Source organism: Chamaea fasciata, unplaced genomic scaffold (assembly GCF_029207755.1).
Source record: "Chamaea fasciata isolate MVZ Bird 193981 ecotype frontalis unplaced genomic scaffold, bChaFas1.0.hap1 SCAF_4, whole genome shotgun sequence".
Taxonomy (NCBI): Eukaryota; Metazoa; Chordata; class Aves; order Passeriformes; family Sylviidae; genus Chamaea; species Chamaea fasciata.
The window spans coordinates 33,109,887-33,124,353 of NW_027094089.1; the positions used below are offsets into that span (position 1 = coordinate 33,109,887).

At 42.1% G+C, this 14,467-nt stretch overlaps 1 protein-coding gene across 4 annotated transcripts in view; it reads left to right on the forward strand.

Moving 5' to 3' along the window:
* The window catches only part of LHFPL2 (LHFPL tetraspan subfamily member 2), a 120,238-nt gene that overhangs the window by 96,810 nt on the left and 8,961 nt on the right, over positions 1–14,467 (forward strand). For all 4 annotated transcript variants that reach the window (XM_066181255.1, XM_066181254.1, XM_066181258.1 and 1 more), the window contains one exon: positions 8,716–9,518. In XM_066181255.1, coding sequence (XP_066037352.1) covers positions 9,089–9,518 — 430 coding nt within the window. In that variant the 5' untranslated portion in view covers positions 8,716–9,088. The remainder of the gene's footprint in view (positions 1–8,715; positions 9,519–14,467) is intronic.

Sequence of the window (14,467 nt, forward strand, 5' to 3'; positions counted from 1 at the left end):
GACCTATATGCATATCCCCACACAGGTCCAGTTTTAGTTTGCACCATTAAGTGTTTCTGTGACATAAACTACATGACATCAGAGACAGAGGCATGACAGCATTTTTGGAGCAAAGTGAAGCTGAGGAAGATGCACTTCCCCCCCCCCCCCCCCGTCCCTGCCCCCGCCCCCAGCCCTTTTCTGTTTCTACAAACATTCATTAGTTATTATATTTTGTGGATGTATAAATTTTAAGGACAGAAAAGGACTGTTAACGTTATCTAGTCTAGCAAGTCAAACTGCATTAAAACAAGACAGAATTTTGCATGTGGCTCCACTTGTAGAAGTATCCTCAGTCTTGGCTTTAGAATTAAATCCAGTTGCTAAAATAATTAATCTGTTTATTTTTGCTTCTTGCTCTAAAATGGGGTTTCCAGAATTTCAGCTATTAGTCTAGATTTTTCCAAGCTCTTTGCAGTGAGCTTCCATTTTAGAGACCCCAAATGAACACAGCATTCCTGTAATTATTGATGAATGAAATACACAGTATTGAAAGTATTTCAGTTCTTCTCTTTGGCCACAGTCAACAGGTTAACCATTAATAACAACTATAGCTCGCATTTAGTTGATATGCACAGAGATATGCCAGTTTGAGTACTTTGCCTTTTCCTGGATAAAAGGCTTCTTGTGCATTCTTTTCAAGTTCACTTTTATATGTGGTGCCCCGATGCTTCAGACATCCTTGCCCGTGTAGAAACATGGCAGCTCTGATCCATCACAGCCCTTTTCACTTCCTTGAGCCACTACTGGTTCTCCTCAGTTCAAATACAATTAAAAGTCTCAGTAAAGGTGTTCCTGTAATGTACAACACGTTTTATGCATTACTGTGCTGAGCTGCTTGTCTGTACTGATTGTTTTTGAAGAATGGTTCACTTTCAGTCTGAGTTAAGAGGAACAAGAATGATTACATACATTTTGTGACAAGACAGGTTCTTCATCTTATCAGTCACTGCTGTCATAGCAGGTAGTCTGTGTGTCTTTGATCCAAAGTGCAAGATCCTGGTGTGCCAGAAGTGTGTCCTTTCCTTGCTGTGGGAGTGTCACACATCATGGACCTGGGGAGCAGTCGATTCATGTGAGGTGTCTTTCCAGGCAGCAGCAATCTGGGAAGACTGATGCAGAAGATTGTTTGCAGGCATTTGCAGTGAGTAACAGAGCAAACACTTCTGGGTTGTTCCTGCTCGCAGAGGTCAGTCCTTGGCTCTACAGCCTTGGATCTGGTCTCAGCAGAAGGATGAGCCACCCCTGGCTGTTCAGACAGGCTGGAGAGCCATAACCTTTGTGGTTGCTCTGCTAACAGAGGCACAAATGTGAAAGGAGATGCTGCAATGGTTTTCTTTTGGGGATTAACTGAAGTGGTGTTTCCTTCATTCAAGGAACCAAGGTGGTTTGCAGGGCGGTCTGCTTTGTCTCAGGGCAAATGAGGAGCCCAATATGGTATTCCATGTTGGCTTAACTTCAACAGACACATCCCATAGGTGCCTTTCTCTTAAGCTTGTTTGTCGGAAACAAATTCTCTTCCCTCCAGTTTGAAAGACTGTTCCTTCATAAACAATCCTCGGGTCTTTGATCTGCTGTGTTTGTGAGGCTTTTCCTGAGCTAGTATTGTCTTTTTAGTAAGCAATTCCCTAGAGTTTGCTGAGAAGTGTCACAACTGAGTCATTCTTTCCTGCCTGTTTTTCTCACTAGTCTCATATTAAACAATAACCACTGTATTAGTATAATAAATATCTTAGTACAATATTAATAAATTATTAAGAGTAGTTCCAAATCTGTCACAATGAACTCATGGGAGTGAAGTGTTTTTTACAATAAGCACAGATTCCATGTGGTTTTGGACAGATTCTCTAGCTTATGCACACACTATTAACTACTTAAATAGCCATAGTCTGGCTTCCTTTTAAAGTAAAAATCCTTAGTATAAAAATAGCAAGGATTTGTTACTATCAAATATTAATAGTTCCTTCCTTCTATCTTCCTAACATTTTTTTTTTTTTCTGATCAGACACCTTTAGGAGCTTCATTTGGAGAGCTGTAAAAAGTAATTACGACACAATGAATATTTGAGTCTGCTTGCAGATATGATAGTGTAGGTAACCAAAAAAAGGGGCTTCAGATGAGACTTTTGAAGATTGAGACTTCAGTGAGCTACTGAGGAATCAAACTAGGAAAGGAAAGTCATGATTCTGTTCCCAGTTGGTGAATTCCTGAGCAGTTAGACTATCACTAATTGTAGCCAAGATTGCTCCCCTAGTGATGATTTTTGATGTGATGTGTAATTTACTCCTGAGAAGCAACAATAGAAATACCACACATTAGCTTTCCTTAACATTGTAGGCTTTAATAAATTTTGGAATTACAAAAGATCCCACGTAAATTTTCAAAACACAGAGTAACGGCTGCAGATTTAAGGAATTTTGTAAGTCAATAAATATGGAGCAATGGAACAAATCTCCAGCTTGAGAATCTGGGCTTCATAGGCAATGCTGGAAATCTGAGTTAGCTTGATATCCTCTTAGTGGGGGGGAAATAAGCACAGTTTTGTCTGGATGAGGGAAGAGGGAAATGAATTCTGTGTTTAAACCTCCCCTGCAGTTGGTCTGAAAATTTGGAAACTTTCATTCTTGTAGTGATTTTTCAGTGATGTATTGGCCCCATTAAAGTCAGTGGGAGTTTTGCCATGGCTTTTAATGAGGTCAGAAAAAGAATAGTACATTTCAACTGCCTTTTTTTTTTTTAAGTTGGAAAGAAGTTTTATACTTGTTTCTTTTACAGTGATATATTCTAGAAACAAATCCACCTGTAATTAGAAGACCTATTCCATAGCATTTGCAAGATGGAATGGAATAAACATCATGTCCAGCTTCAGGAGACCAACAGTCACTGTCAGAATTATTTTCTTTTGTTTTATACATTTAATTTTAACTTGGTGTACATAATATTTGGGCACATGAGGGATAGTTTAATTCAAATTTTACATCTACATTCCTTTGGTAGGGAGAGGCTGAAGTAAACAGGGTAATTCAAAGGAAAGACAAGGAAACAGGGTTTTAATTAGGATACTTCAGTGAGTTTTGACTATTTTGAAAAATATTTTCATTTTCCATTTCATATCTTACGCTGTGCCAACAGGAACAAGACATGATGCATCATAAGTCTACATTCTTTCCATTACCAATGAAATTCATCTGTTTAGTCTGATCTGTTTTCAACCACCTGTCATAATAATGCACTCATTAATATGCCTGTGCAGGTTTATAATGGTTAAATATTCATAAGATATGCAAATATTTACTCTCTTTATTTCACAAGCAAAGACTAATCAAAACTGCTCTTTGCTCTTCAAGTAAAAAGCTCTGTTCTGGAATGTTGTGAAGGTTGGGAATAATTTGATGAAAATTTTTGATGAAAATAGATGAATCTTTGCTTGTTCTCAGGTATTTCTCTGAAGTTGTGCAACCACTTCAGCTTTCAAGCATCTTCTCTATTTTGTTATCTGACACTGAATATTTTTGATCACTTTGAAATGTGTTACATTTAGAAAACAAAACAAAGGCACAATGAAGTGTCCTTCCCTCTTCTTGGTCCAGGTGCTTCCTGTGGTGAGTATGCAGTGCTTATCAGGAACCAGGGTGAGCAGAGCTCCTTGTGGTCTGCAGAGACAGCCCACACCAAACGATTTGGGTCCTTCCTGAAGTACTCATCCTTGTCACTGTTTTCTTGTGACAGGGGACTGTGATGAATGTGCTGCTTCTTACATTTGCAAGTCGCCTCTAAGTGTGTGCGGTAGAAATGCAGAAGTGCACCTTTCTGTCTCCTGAGAAATGCTGCTTGGTGTCTGCTCTACTGCTTTTAAGACTGCAGGGAAGTTGGCAGAAACCTGCCATCTCCTTCTCAACAGCAGTTCCTGTAAGAATGCTGAGAGGACCGAGTGGGAGGAGAAGCTTATTTACCAACATTTATCACTTACCCAGAAAATGAACAATCTCTAGTGCTCATACCACGTTGTCCTAAGTGCAGTCCCTCTTTCCTCAGTGGTTTTGATGGCTGCCTCACTCTGCCAGGCAGGGTGACCTCACAGTTGAATAGTTTGCTTGTCCAGTGACACCTAAGAATGGAAGCTTTTTAAAGTGGGAGTTCGCGTCAACCTGGATGGGGTCAGCTTGAGGTAATTGAGTCTTTGCGTGAACCTCTTTCTATTTGTTTTAAATAGTGAGTCAACATCAACACAAATAGGAGCCACTTCCACTCTCGTAGTTCAAAGCATATTCAGAGAGTTTATAACTGCTACTGAACAACGTTACAGAGAAAGCAGAACCCAGTCTTCCAAGATCGGTACATTTTGGGTTGTGAGGTGCTCAAGCTTGTGTGTGGTAAACAAGATTTAGAAACTCCTCTCTGTAGTTGTACTTTGGACCCCAACAAATTTTAGGAGAAAATGTCTAACTATGCCTGGATTTATTTTATAAACCGGGATGGCTTCAGCAGTCTGTGTGGCCTTCTATTCAGATGTTTGCTTAAGCCAAGCCAAAAGCCACTTATCTAAAGATGATTTATTCTCACTCTTGAGCTGACAGAACCGGGCTGGAAAGGGTGAAAGCTAAATCACAGTCTAAGCTTCTGACTTCAGTCAAATCATAATGGGAGCACAAAGGACTGGCCATAACATTGTTCTGCAAGGTACTTTTGGTTCTCTTGTACACTACTTGTTGGAAACCTTTCTAAAATAAACAGCCATGGTATGTGATTGACTCAGATTTGAACTTTGCAGCTGTTCCTTTCCATCTGCCTGGTATGCCAAAGCAAAACCCTGCAGCTCAACATCTTCAAAATCAAAACCTTAATTCAAATATTATAATTTGGATAAGCTTCTCACTTTCTGTTTTTGGCAGTGTAAGTAAAATGGAGGCAATTTTGTTTCTTTATCTAGTTCAGAAAAATAGATGTTGTTTGCCTACTTTGAACATAGACATATTGTATTGTAAAAGGCAACAATTGAACAGTCCTAGCTATAGATGTGAAAGTATGACTGGAGGCAGTCATACTGGTATCTGGTTGTCAAAATAGAATCTGAAGAGAAGGAAAGTTCTAGCAATGTTTTGAGCCAGCTTTATTTGTATGATTAAAACAACCCAAACAATTTTGCATTTGAGAACTCTTACTCTCTCTGGATGCTTTGAGGACTTGATGTTCTCGTTGACATCTTTTCACTGTGTCAGACTTCACTTCATGCTGAGCATGACTGTGAACATGGTGCTGGTAACCAGGGTAAATGAGGCTGAAGGTTTAGTTTTGACCCATCCAAGAGCTGTGCTGTCCAGACAAGGAATGTGGGTTATCATGGTGGGCCAGCATGCCACTGTCAAGACCCTCATGCTGCTGTGGTGTGTGGCTTATGTGGGAACTTGCTGTGCAGGGCTGTTTCCCAGCATGGATGTCCCCCTTCCACAACAGTGGAAGATTGAATGTAGTAGTAAAAATAGGGGGAGGCCCAAAAGACAGTGGGGGGAGGCTACTTCTTGTAATCTGCTTCTTTAGCAAGAATCATTTTGAATGAGTTAATACCAAAAGGGTTAAGGAACCCTTGTGTACTTTGAATTTGGTTTGTCAACGCAAATATTTTGACAGTCGGTCAGAAGTGGATGCTGAGTGGCTTGCTGTGAAGGACATAGGGTTTTGTCATTGAAAAAACTTGTTGAGGGATGGGAAACTGAGAGGAAGAATAAACAGCTAGTTTTCAGCCTAGCAAGGGCCTGGTTTGAGTTTCTGCTGAGCAAAAATGGAGGGAAAAAAAAAGCAGGGGTGAGCAGAGTGAGGCTTCATGAAGCACAGTTATTTAGCACAGCTTAATAGCTGGAAATGCTTCCATGTATGGCACAAACCTATTGTTGGAGCCACATGAGAGATGGTTTGGTTCTTTGGGAAAGCCCAGGTGGGGAGGGGAGGAGGTTGTTGAAAGGAAAAGGGGGAAGACGTTGTTGGGAAGAAAAGGCTGACTACATAAATGTGACTGGGCTGAAACTTGTCTTCAGTACTTCATCTGCAACCTTTCCTTACTGAGTCTCAGAAAGAAATGCCTCTGCCTGTCCTCTGTGCTCACCATCCTACTTTGTATGTTTTTGTCTGTCTGACAAAAAGGACTTGTAGGTGAGTGGTGCTTTCCTTTCAGCATGTCACTACTGCAAGAAAAAGCTTATGCAGAAGTTCTCCCATGGATAAGGGTGCATTGGTATGTTTTGTACTAGAATAAAATACTCATTACCTAGGAAAAGCCAAATTGTACAGGTTTCATTCAAACCCAGAGTATTTTCAATTGAATTTCAGTTTTCAATGACATCTACTACCTCACTTTTAGATGCTGCAGAGTTTCCTTTAGTTGCACAACAGGGAAGTGAACTCCTGAGATTTGACGTGAGATCCAGGTCAGCTTTAGACAGGCTGTTTTGTTCATGTAGTGACTTTTCTTGAGATAGTGTCTTAAAATTTTGCTGCAATTTACTGTGCTTATATTTCAGTTGGGAAAGAACCCCATGATTTGGTCTTTTCTTCCAGTATAGCATCCTGTGTTCATTATCAGTGACATATTTTTATGGCTGCCAGTATTAATCTAGAATTTCCACCTACCTAAGTAAATATGAACTTTGTTTTCATCTATGTTCAATAAACAGTATTTTATATCCAGTGGTACAGAGTCAACAATAACAGCCATTATGGGTGTTCAGCTCTTATGTCCCTTCCACCTCACTGAAAATCCTGGAATTACAAAGATGAGGAGTTCATATGGGTGCAGTTCTTGCAGAAAAATACAGATTTTAGAGCTCTTTGGAGCCTCTTTCAAAAAACTAAAGGCATTTTCAATTAAGTTCTCTTTATTCATGCAGATGACATTGGAAGAAAATAGATTTGTAGTAGGCATTTCCTACATTCCAATCATTATTTAAAGTGGAAATACTGAGCAAATTAACTTTTTTTTGGCAGGCTGAAACTTCAGCTCTCTGTTATTACAAAGGGTGTATTCAAGTCATTAGTATGTCAGGTTGCTTGAAAACTTAATGCTCTCCCCCCTTCAAAATGGAAAATTAGTGGAACTGTTTTCTCATTATGCCTGAAAGCCCCTTTTTAAGGCAATGCCATAACACTGAACTAAAGGAAATAAATTCTGTCCTTGGCACATCAGCTTCAAGACACTTACACGAAAGGAATCTGCTGACCTAGATCATTCTCTACAACTAGTATGGGGGGGAGTAGAAAATGCTGGATGAAATTTTGAATTTTTGAAGTTGCATGTGTATGTTTCATATTGCATTCAGTGGGACTAATATTCAACCACCCAACTCAGAACTCCCAAGAAATTAATACCAACCCCATGACAAACCTACAAAAAACATTGGGGATTCCTGTTTTTCTGGCATTTGTTGACTGCAGCACCACAACAGTGAGGTCCAGATCTGGATCTTTACTCTTGCCTTCAGTTCAGTGTCAGTATTTGGGGTTTGGTGAGGAAGACTTAGAAGTGATACATTCTCATCATGGAGGGGGTAACACGAGAGCATTTCCTGCTCCCACTCTTGCTTTCAGGCAACCCTGTTTCAGTTCAAGAGCAGAGGCGTGTGGGATGACCTGTTTGTTATTTTGAGGCCGATATTTGGATAGGAGTTGGAAGTATAGTGATCTCTGCCTCTTGTGCTAAGATAAAGTGTAACTCTGGGAATGTCGTCAACCACTGTTGAAAGGCAGTATAGCGGCTTGGGGAAAGCCCTGGGGAACGTTTTGCTGCAGTCACAGCACACACAGGGCTGTGGAAGAGGGGAATTGAGGGGAGTTAGGAAGCTCAAGGGTGACTTGGGCAACCCCTCTGTTTGGGGCTTTTGGCCCCTTGGCAGTGACTGGGGCACTTTCCCACTGATTCCTCTTTACAATGGCTTAAGTCAGCAGAGGCTGCCAGTGCTGGCAGCAGTTCAAGGTGAGGTGTATGACATACCTGCATGCAGATTGTTTTCCTGAAACACGGGCGCAAACCTCAGTCCTGAACCCAGGGAGGCACCACTCCTTGGAAAATCCAGGCTTCAAAGGAGTCACCACATCACAGGATGAGCTGTCTGCAACTGTAATCTCGTTCACCTCTTCTTGAGGCAGGGCTGGCTCAGCTGCAGTCAGCAGAAACCAGAAGGCTGGAACAAGGTTCCTGCATTGCCCCTTGAACCTAGGTGCCCGTGGCATGTGGGAAGCTGTGTTCAGCCTCTGTCCTGAAGGCGGGCTGTGCTGCCTCCCCAAAGTGAAGGCAGGAGCTGCACATCTGTGAAACTGCTTAAACGTGTCCAAACATTTTGCTGGGTGACTGCCAGCAACCTTGGTAATTTGGACCAGAAGAAGATGATGGGGGTGTGGTGGTAGGAGTGGGTGGGACCGCTGGGTGTTGCTGAGGCCTTTGCTTGAAAGTGTTTGACAAACACCCACCATGGGACAGGGCACAGCAGATACTGTAAGTACTGGCAGCAGTAGGGGGGAGATTAATTACTCCCCTGCAACAAATCAGGGAGGTTTCCAGCAGGCTCTGTTTGACCAGCCCTTGTTAGAGCTTTGTATGTTGATGTGAATCTGTGCCAGGTCTTGGTTTGTCATGGGGGTGGAAATGACTTTTTTCTTATTGCTGATGTGTTTTCTCTTTTCTTGTAGGGGTGTGATGTCAAACAGTGGGCAGTCCTTGTCGCCTCCCCCACCAGCCTTCAGTGTCATGTGCCAGTATGAATATTGAGAAAGAAAAGCATACTTCAGAGCTCAGCATCCCAGAAAGAGAAAAAGAGGAGCTAAACAGAGAGAGCAGATGATTGCACTGCTTGCAAAACTTGGGGCTGTTCACTTTTTCTGCTGAGAAGCTTCATCTTGGCCTTTGTAAGAGAGTCGAGAAAGTAGGCAGAGCAGCCAGAGTGACTTTCTTAGTTTTTTGGTTTTTTTTTGTTTTTTTTTTTTTTTTTTTTTTTAAATTTAACATTTCCTCCCTTGTGGCTGGATTTCATGCTGCACTGATCACGGGCACTGGACCAGCAATATGTGTCATGTCATTGTGACGTGCCGGTCGATGCTGTGGACTCTGCTGAGCATCGTGGTGGCTTTCGCCGAGCTCATCGCCTTCATGAGCGCGGACTGGCTGATCGGCAGAGCCAAGCCCTCGGGCCCCGACGAGACGGACAACAGGACCGGGGGCCCGCAGGAGCCCTACCGCCCCACGCTGGGCATCTACGGGCGCTGCACCAGGATCTCCCACATGCAGTTCTCCCGCCGGGACACGCTCTGCGGCCCCTACGCCGAGAACTTCGGCGAGATCGCCAGTGGGTTCTGGCAGGCGACTGCTATTTTCCTTGCCATGGGAATCATGATTCTCTGCACCGTGGCGTTTGTGTCTGTCTTTACTATGTGTGTGCAGAGTATTATGAAGAAAAGCATTTTTAATGTCTGTGGGCTGCTACAAGGGATTGCAGGTATGTATCTCACTTTGAGAGCAATTAAACTTTTGATTTTGGGATAATTCAGAGGAAGAAGCATGACAATTCTGGCCTGCCTGCAGACAGACTGCATAAGGCAGACCCAGTGCGATTCTATATGCTGGTGTTTATTCAAACATAACTGAAATTTATAGCTACACAGCATGTAATACATTGACATTGGCAGCAGAATTGCAGCCTGATGTGTGCCAAAATGAACTGACCAGTGTTGCTTTTGTTTGCTGTTCATTTTTTTTTCCCCTCTGTTTGAATTTCTTTCAGTTACAAAAACTCCTCTCCTTTGCTACCAGCAGAGAGCAAAGTTAATACTCATATTAAGGCAGTCTATCTCCCTCTTGCTACTTTAGTAATTTTTCCATGGACTGAAGGCAGTTCCCTCAGTGTCTCAAAGGCTTCATGACTGTGGTGAGAGTAAATACCACCTGAAGGCTAGGAACTGGTTGTAGTCGCACACCCAGTTCCTCCAGCATTTCATGCCAAGCAGCCTCCATCAAAACTGTGAGCTTGACAAGTGATACCTTGAGATAAACCTTTCCTTTAGCCAGCTAATTGTTCAGCTGCAGTTACGCAACCTAGTGAGCTTGTCTTTTCACTGTTCAAGGTTCAGCTGTGCTTTGCCTGAAAAGATGGATTTGTTCTAGAGATTTGTTTCTGCTTAAACCCATAGATTTTACAGAGATTAAATGACTGTTGGTAAACCAACCCTGGACAGCCTTAGTTGGAGAAGTATTCATTTTTTCTGTACTTGTCACAGAGCCATGGGGTAAACCTGTCTCATACACAGGTTTTCATCTTTTGTGTTCTGTGTGTGTGTGGTCATCTGGAGGAGGATAGTGGTCTTCTGCCCTGCCTCTGGCAGCCCTCAGAGGGCTGTGGGGAAAGAGGGAATGAGCAGGGCCATCTCCTCTATCTTGATGGGGCTCTTAAGCAGATGTTTTCAATTCACAAAATTATTTAATCACAACAAAAACTAGGTTTTAACTTGTTTTGCTCGAAATGTGACTCCAGCTTTCCCCCTTCTCACCTCCACTGAGGTGGCCAAACATGTTTGTGATACCTAAATGGGAGATGTAATGAGAGATACTCAGATGTTTATCTGAAGCTGGATGGTTTCATTTGCTTAGTTGAGACCTAACATAATCCTGTTCTAAACAGACATGGGGAAGTAGGTGAAAACTGACTTTACTGCCTGCTGCAACCCTCCAGAGCCAGTGTTCCATGCCAGGGACTGGCTGATGCTGGCTCCTGGAGCAATGCCACAGTGGCTCTCGCCATTGGCTACTTCATTCATCTTCAGTATAGAAAATACTGATGTATACTGATATAACACTTTACTTCATGTCATCCACAATGTAAGGTTTGTGCTTCTGGAGCAGAATTACATCCCTAGATTGGCTAAAGAGGCTTCTGTTCATCTGATGGCACACAGTTAGCATATCAGGTCCTCGAGACGAACGTGACAGGTTTTGCAGTAGTCAGTCCTGGTGTACAGAATTTGCCAGAAGCTGTGTGTCAACGGACCAGCTTGGCAGTGCAGATTAAGTCAGGATAAGTTGTTAGTTTCTTGCTTTCTTACTCTATACTTCAGAAATAATCCATGACAATTTTTCCAGGAGATGCAATTATTACTTGTTTTCTTCTGGAGGGGTATTTGTAAGGGAAAGATTGCTTAGCAGCATAAATAGATCTTTGGCATGTCAGATTTGGGGCTTCTGAAAAGATAACTTTACTAACAACTCTGATACCATCTCAAAATTCCTAGTCTATCACCTAAGATTAGCAGATAGAAGGTACTTGTATCTTAGAAGAGCGTTCTGGAGACCATCCATTTGTGAGAAAATGCATACTAAGACAGTTTTATGTTTTATTATCAATCCAGCTGTACATAATGGGACTTGAAGGATAAAAATTGAACAGTATAGTTGAGAAAGCATTTCTTATGTGTTAGGGCATAGATCAGTCCTTCTTGACCTGTACTGAGCATAGAAGCACTTCTTTTCTTACAGTTCAGATAAATTACACAGCATGAAACTGGGTAAGAAAAAGGTCACCTTACTGAAAGGTTGCTATGAGAAGTAGGCCTGCCAGTATTAACAGCAGGCAATTCGTGGCTCACAGCTCCTTTTCTCAAGATTTGTTTTATTGGGACCACTGCTACTTTTGTGCCAGTAGTATTACAGCATCTGCTTACTCAGTTGCAATTATTTTCCTTATGACTAATGATGGCTGCTAATTTAAACTTTCTAAGTTCCTGAGTGTTGAAAAATGCTTAAGCAAGTTGCTCAAGAGGGACAGCTGTCAGCATGGCTAATTCAAACAGGGATTGTGATAGATAAACTAATGCCCTGACCAGAGAACAAGATATAAACCTTCCTTAATCATTTTAAGCATAGCATCATTCTTTCTAATGTGAACAATTATGTTTTTAATAAGCGTACGAGAAGGATTCACAAAATGATTTTGTTAATCAGCCTATATCAGTACAATATTTGCAAGTATTTCAAACATCTCCTTTTCAAACATGAGATGCACACATGGTAGAGTCATCTGCAGGAGCTAAGGATCTTGCAGACTTAATCTCATTTAAAATCTCTATATCTTTGCAGTAGAGATTTAATATAATTAAAAACACACACACCACCTAATTTATTCCTGGAATTCATCATGACAAAACAATAACAGACACCGGATATATCTTTCCAGTCTAGCAAGATTGGTTGTGGATGATGCCTATGGTGAAACTACAGAACAGAAAGCAACAGCACTTTTGTTATGGCCCTTGGACAAATGTGCAAACTGTCATTTAGATCAGCAGGAGGAAGCCATACACGTATCTGGATCATAGGGATTTTTTAATTATTATTTTTGTGGCAGAAAATGAGAAATACAAGGCCATAAAAGAAGAAAATATGGCTCTTATTTAAATTCATGTAATTCCTTTGTTATAGAGCAAGAACTTCTACCATTTTACTTTCAGACTGCAGTGCCTTTCATTCTGTAGCTGTAGAAACAGTAATCAATAGCCTTGGTTTTGGAGGTGTTTGAGGACTTTTTCATCTGGATAAGCACCTTTTCTCTGCATTAGAGAGTGCAAAGAATGGAGACATGTAATTGAATAGATAATTACTATCCAGCAGCAAGAAGACCAGGAAGACTTTCATTTGTATGTCTTTTTAGGGAAAGAATTCTAACTTTTAGTCTGTGAATCACTTGAAATGCAGAGGCTGGAGGGGGAAGGATATTATTACATACTAAATGACAATAATCAATACAAAGTAAATTTTCACAGTAATCATGTGGCTATAGGAAGTAAATAATTGGCAATTCCCATACTGACTTACCTTGTTATGTGTATACTGTAGTCGCATATGTATTTGCAAGTCTTATTTGGGCTTGTGTACTTCACTTTGTTGCTAAGTAATATAATATAAACATAACCTAGCCTCAAAGGGGGGTGGGGAAAGCTTAGGACAGAGCCTAAATCAAGTTTGGCTTTTGTCTCTGATAGTTTCCTTAATGAAGTTCATAGTCAATAACTTGGCTTCCTTTTTTAGCCTCTGCCATGGCTGGACAGACACAACCCCTTCCCCACAGCCAGTGTCTGCCTGACTTGCAACCGAGCCATAATGCACCAGCAGCACCCTGACTGCACACCAGGGGGAGGAAGCTGCATTGGCTGCACCAATATTATATCAGCCACAGAATTTAAGCAAGTCCCCGTGGTTTTTTGTGGGGAGCTCAACATCATGTGCCTGCAGAGGCTTCGGGGAGAGCAGTGGGGAAATGAAGCTGACATGTCAGGAAGTCTAATGGGTTTGGGAGTTCAGTTTCTTTCACTGCTGTTTTGCTGTGCTGGAGCAGGGCTGCCTTGCCAGAAACATCTACCAAAAGAGGATAAAAATAGTTCCTCTTCTCTTAAATCTTTCCCCTGGAAAGGGGAGGCCTCTCGTGAGTCACCTCCTTCTTATCTCTTCCTCTGTTCACAGTCCACTGTCTCTTAGCTCCAATGGGGCTTGCAGAAAAAAAGCATGTAAAAATTGGGTTGCATCAGTCAGAAGACTAGCTGTGTCCCAGGGGCACAGGAAGGAGAGTCTCTGTTTTATTCAGGTGAATGCATGGCTTCATTTGGCTGTCATGTGGCTTAGCTGGCTGTGCCACTGGCAGTTGCCTCTTTAGCAGGTAGATGTCCAGGCAGCCAAGGCAGAGGTTTGTGTTTTCAAAGGCTGCTGCAGGCAGGCCAGAGAGCATTAAGTTCCCTTGGATGTTTAGTTGAAGTTTCTCTGCTTGGGCCCAGATGCTGCAGCTTTGGGCCTCTCTCTGTCATCCCAGCAGTTTCTCCTCTAGCATTGCTGGGGAATGACTCAGCTGCTTCTTTTCCAGGGTCTGGGAGGTTTGTTTTTTCTCCTGACACTTGCCCTGCTCAATCCCGAGCAAAGATAGCTCTTCCACAGTACTTTCCCTCCTCAGGTATCTCAAGGGCTCTTCTGTATTCTTTCTTCTGACCTTTTCATGATTTCTCTCTATGACTGTCCATGTCTTCTCCTTTTCCCTTCTTGGTGTCTTGACGGTTCCTCCACCAGGAGCTGCCGCAATACCCTGGCAGTAGTTCAGTTCCAGGAGTACAACTTCACCCTCAAATACAAGAAAACTTCTCTGCAGCTTTCTAAAATGAAGAGATGAAATTCAGTTTCAAACCAGCTGTGTGTTTAGCAGTCTGTCTTTGCTGCTGAAAGAGTTTGTTTTACATCTCTTGAGCTGAGAAATTGTTCAGCCTGTTGTACTTACTTGGCATCGTTTCCATTTTGGGAGGCTGGCTGATTAGGAAGATGGCCCGAGCAGAGTGTGATAGGAACCATCTGAAAGGGATGAAGATGTGGAGTTGCTTGTGGGGGTGGGTGAAGCAGGATCCAGCCACACAGGGTGGG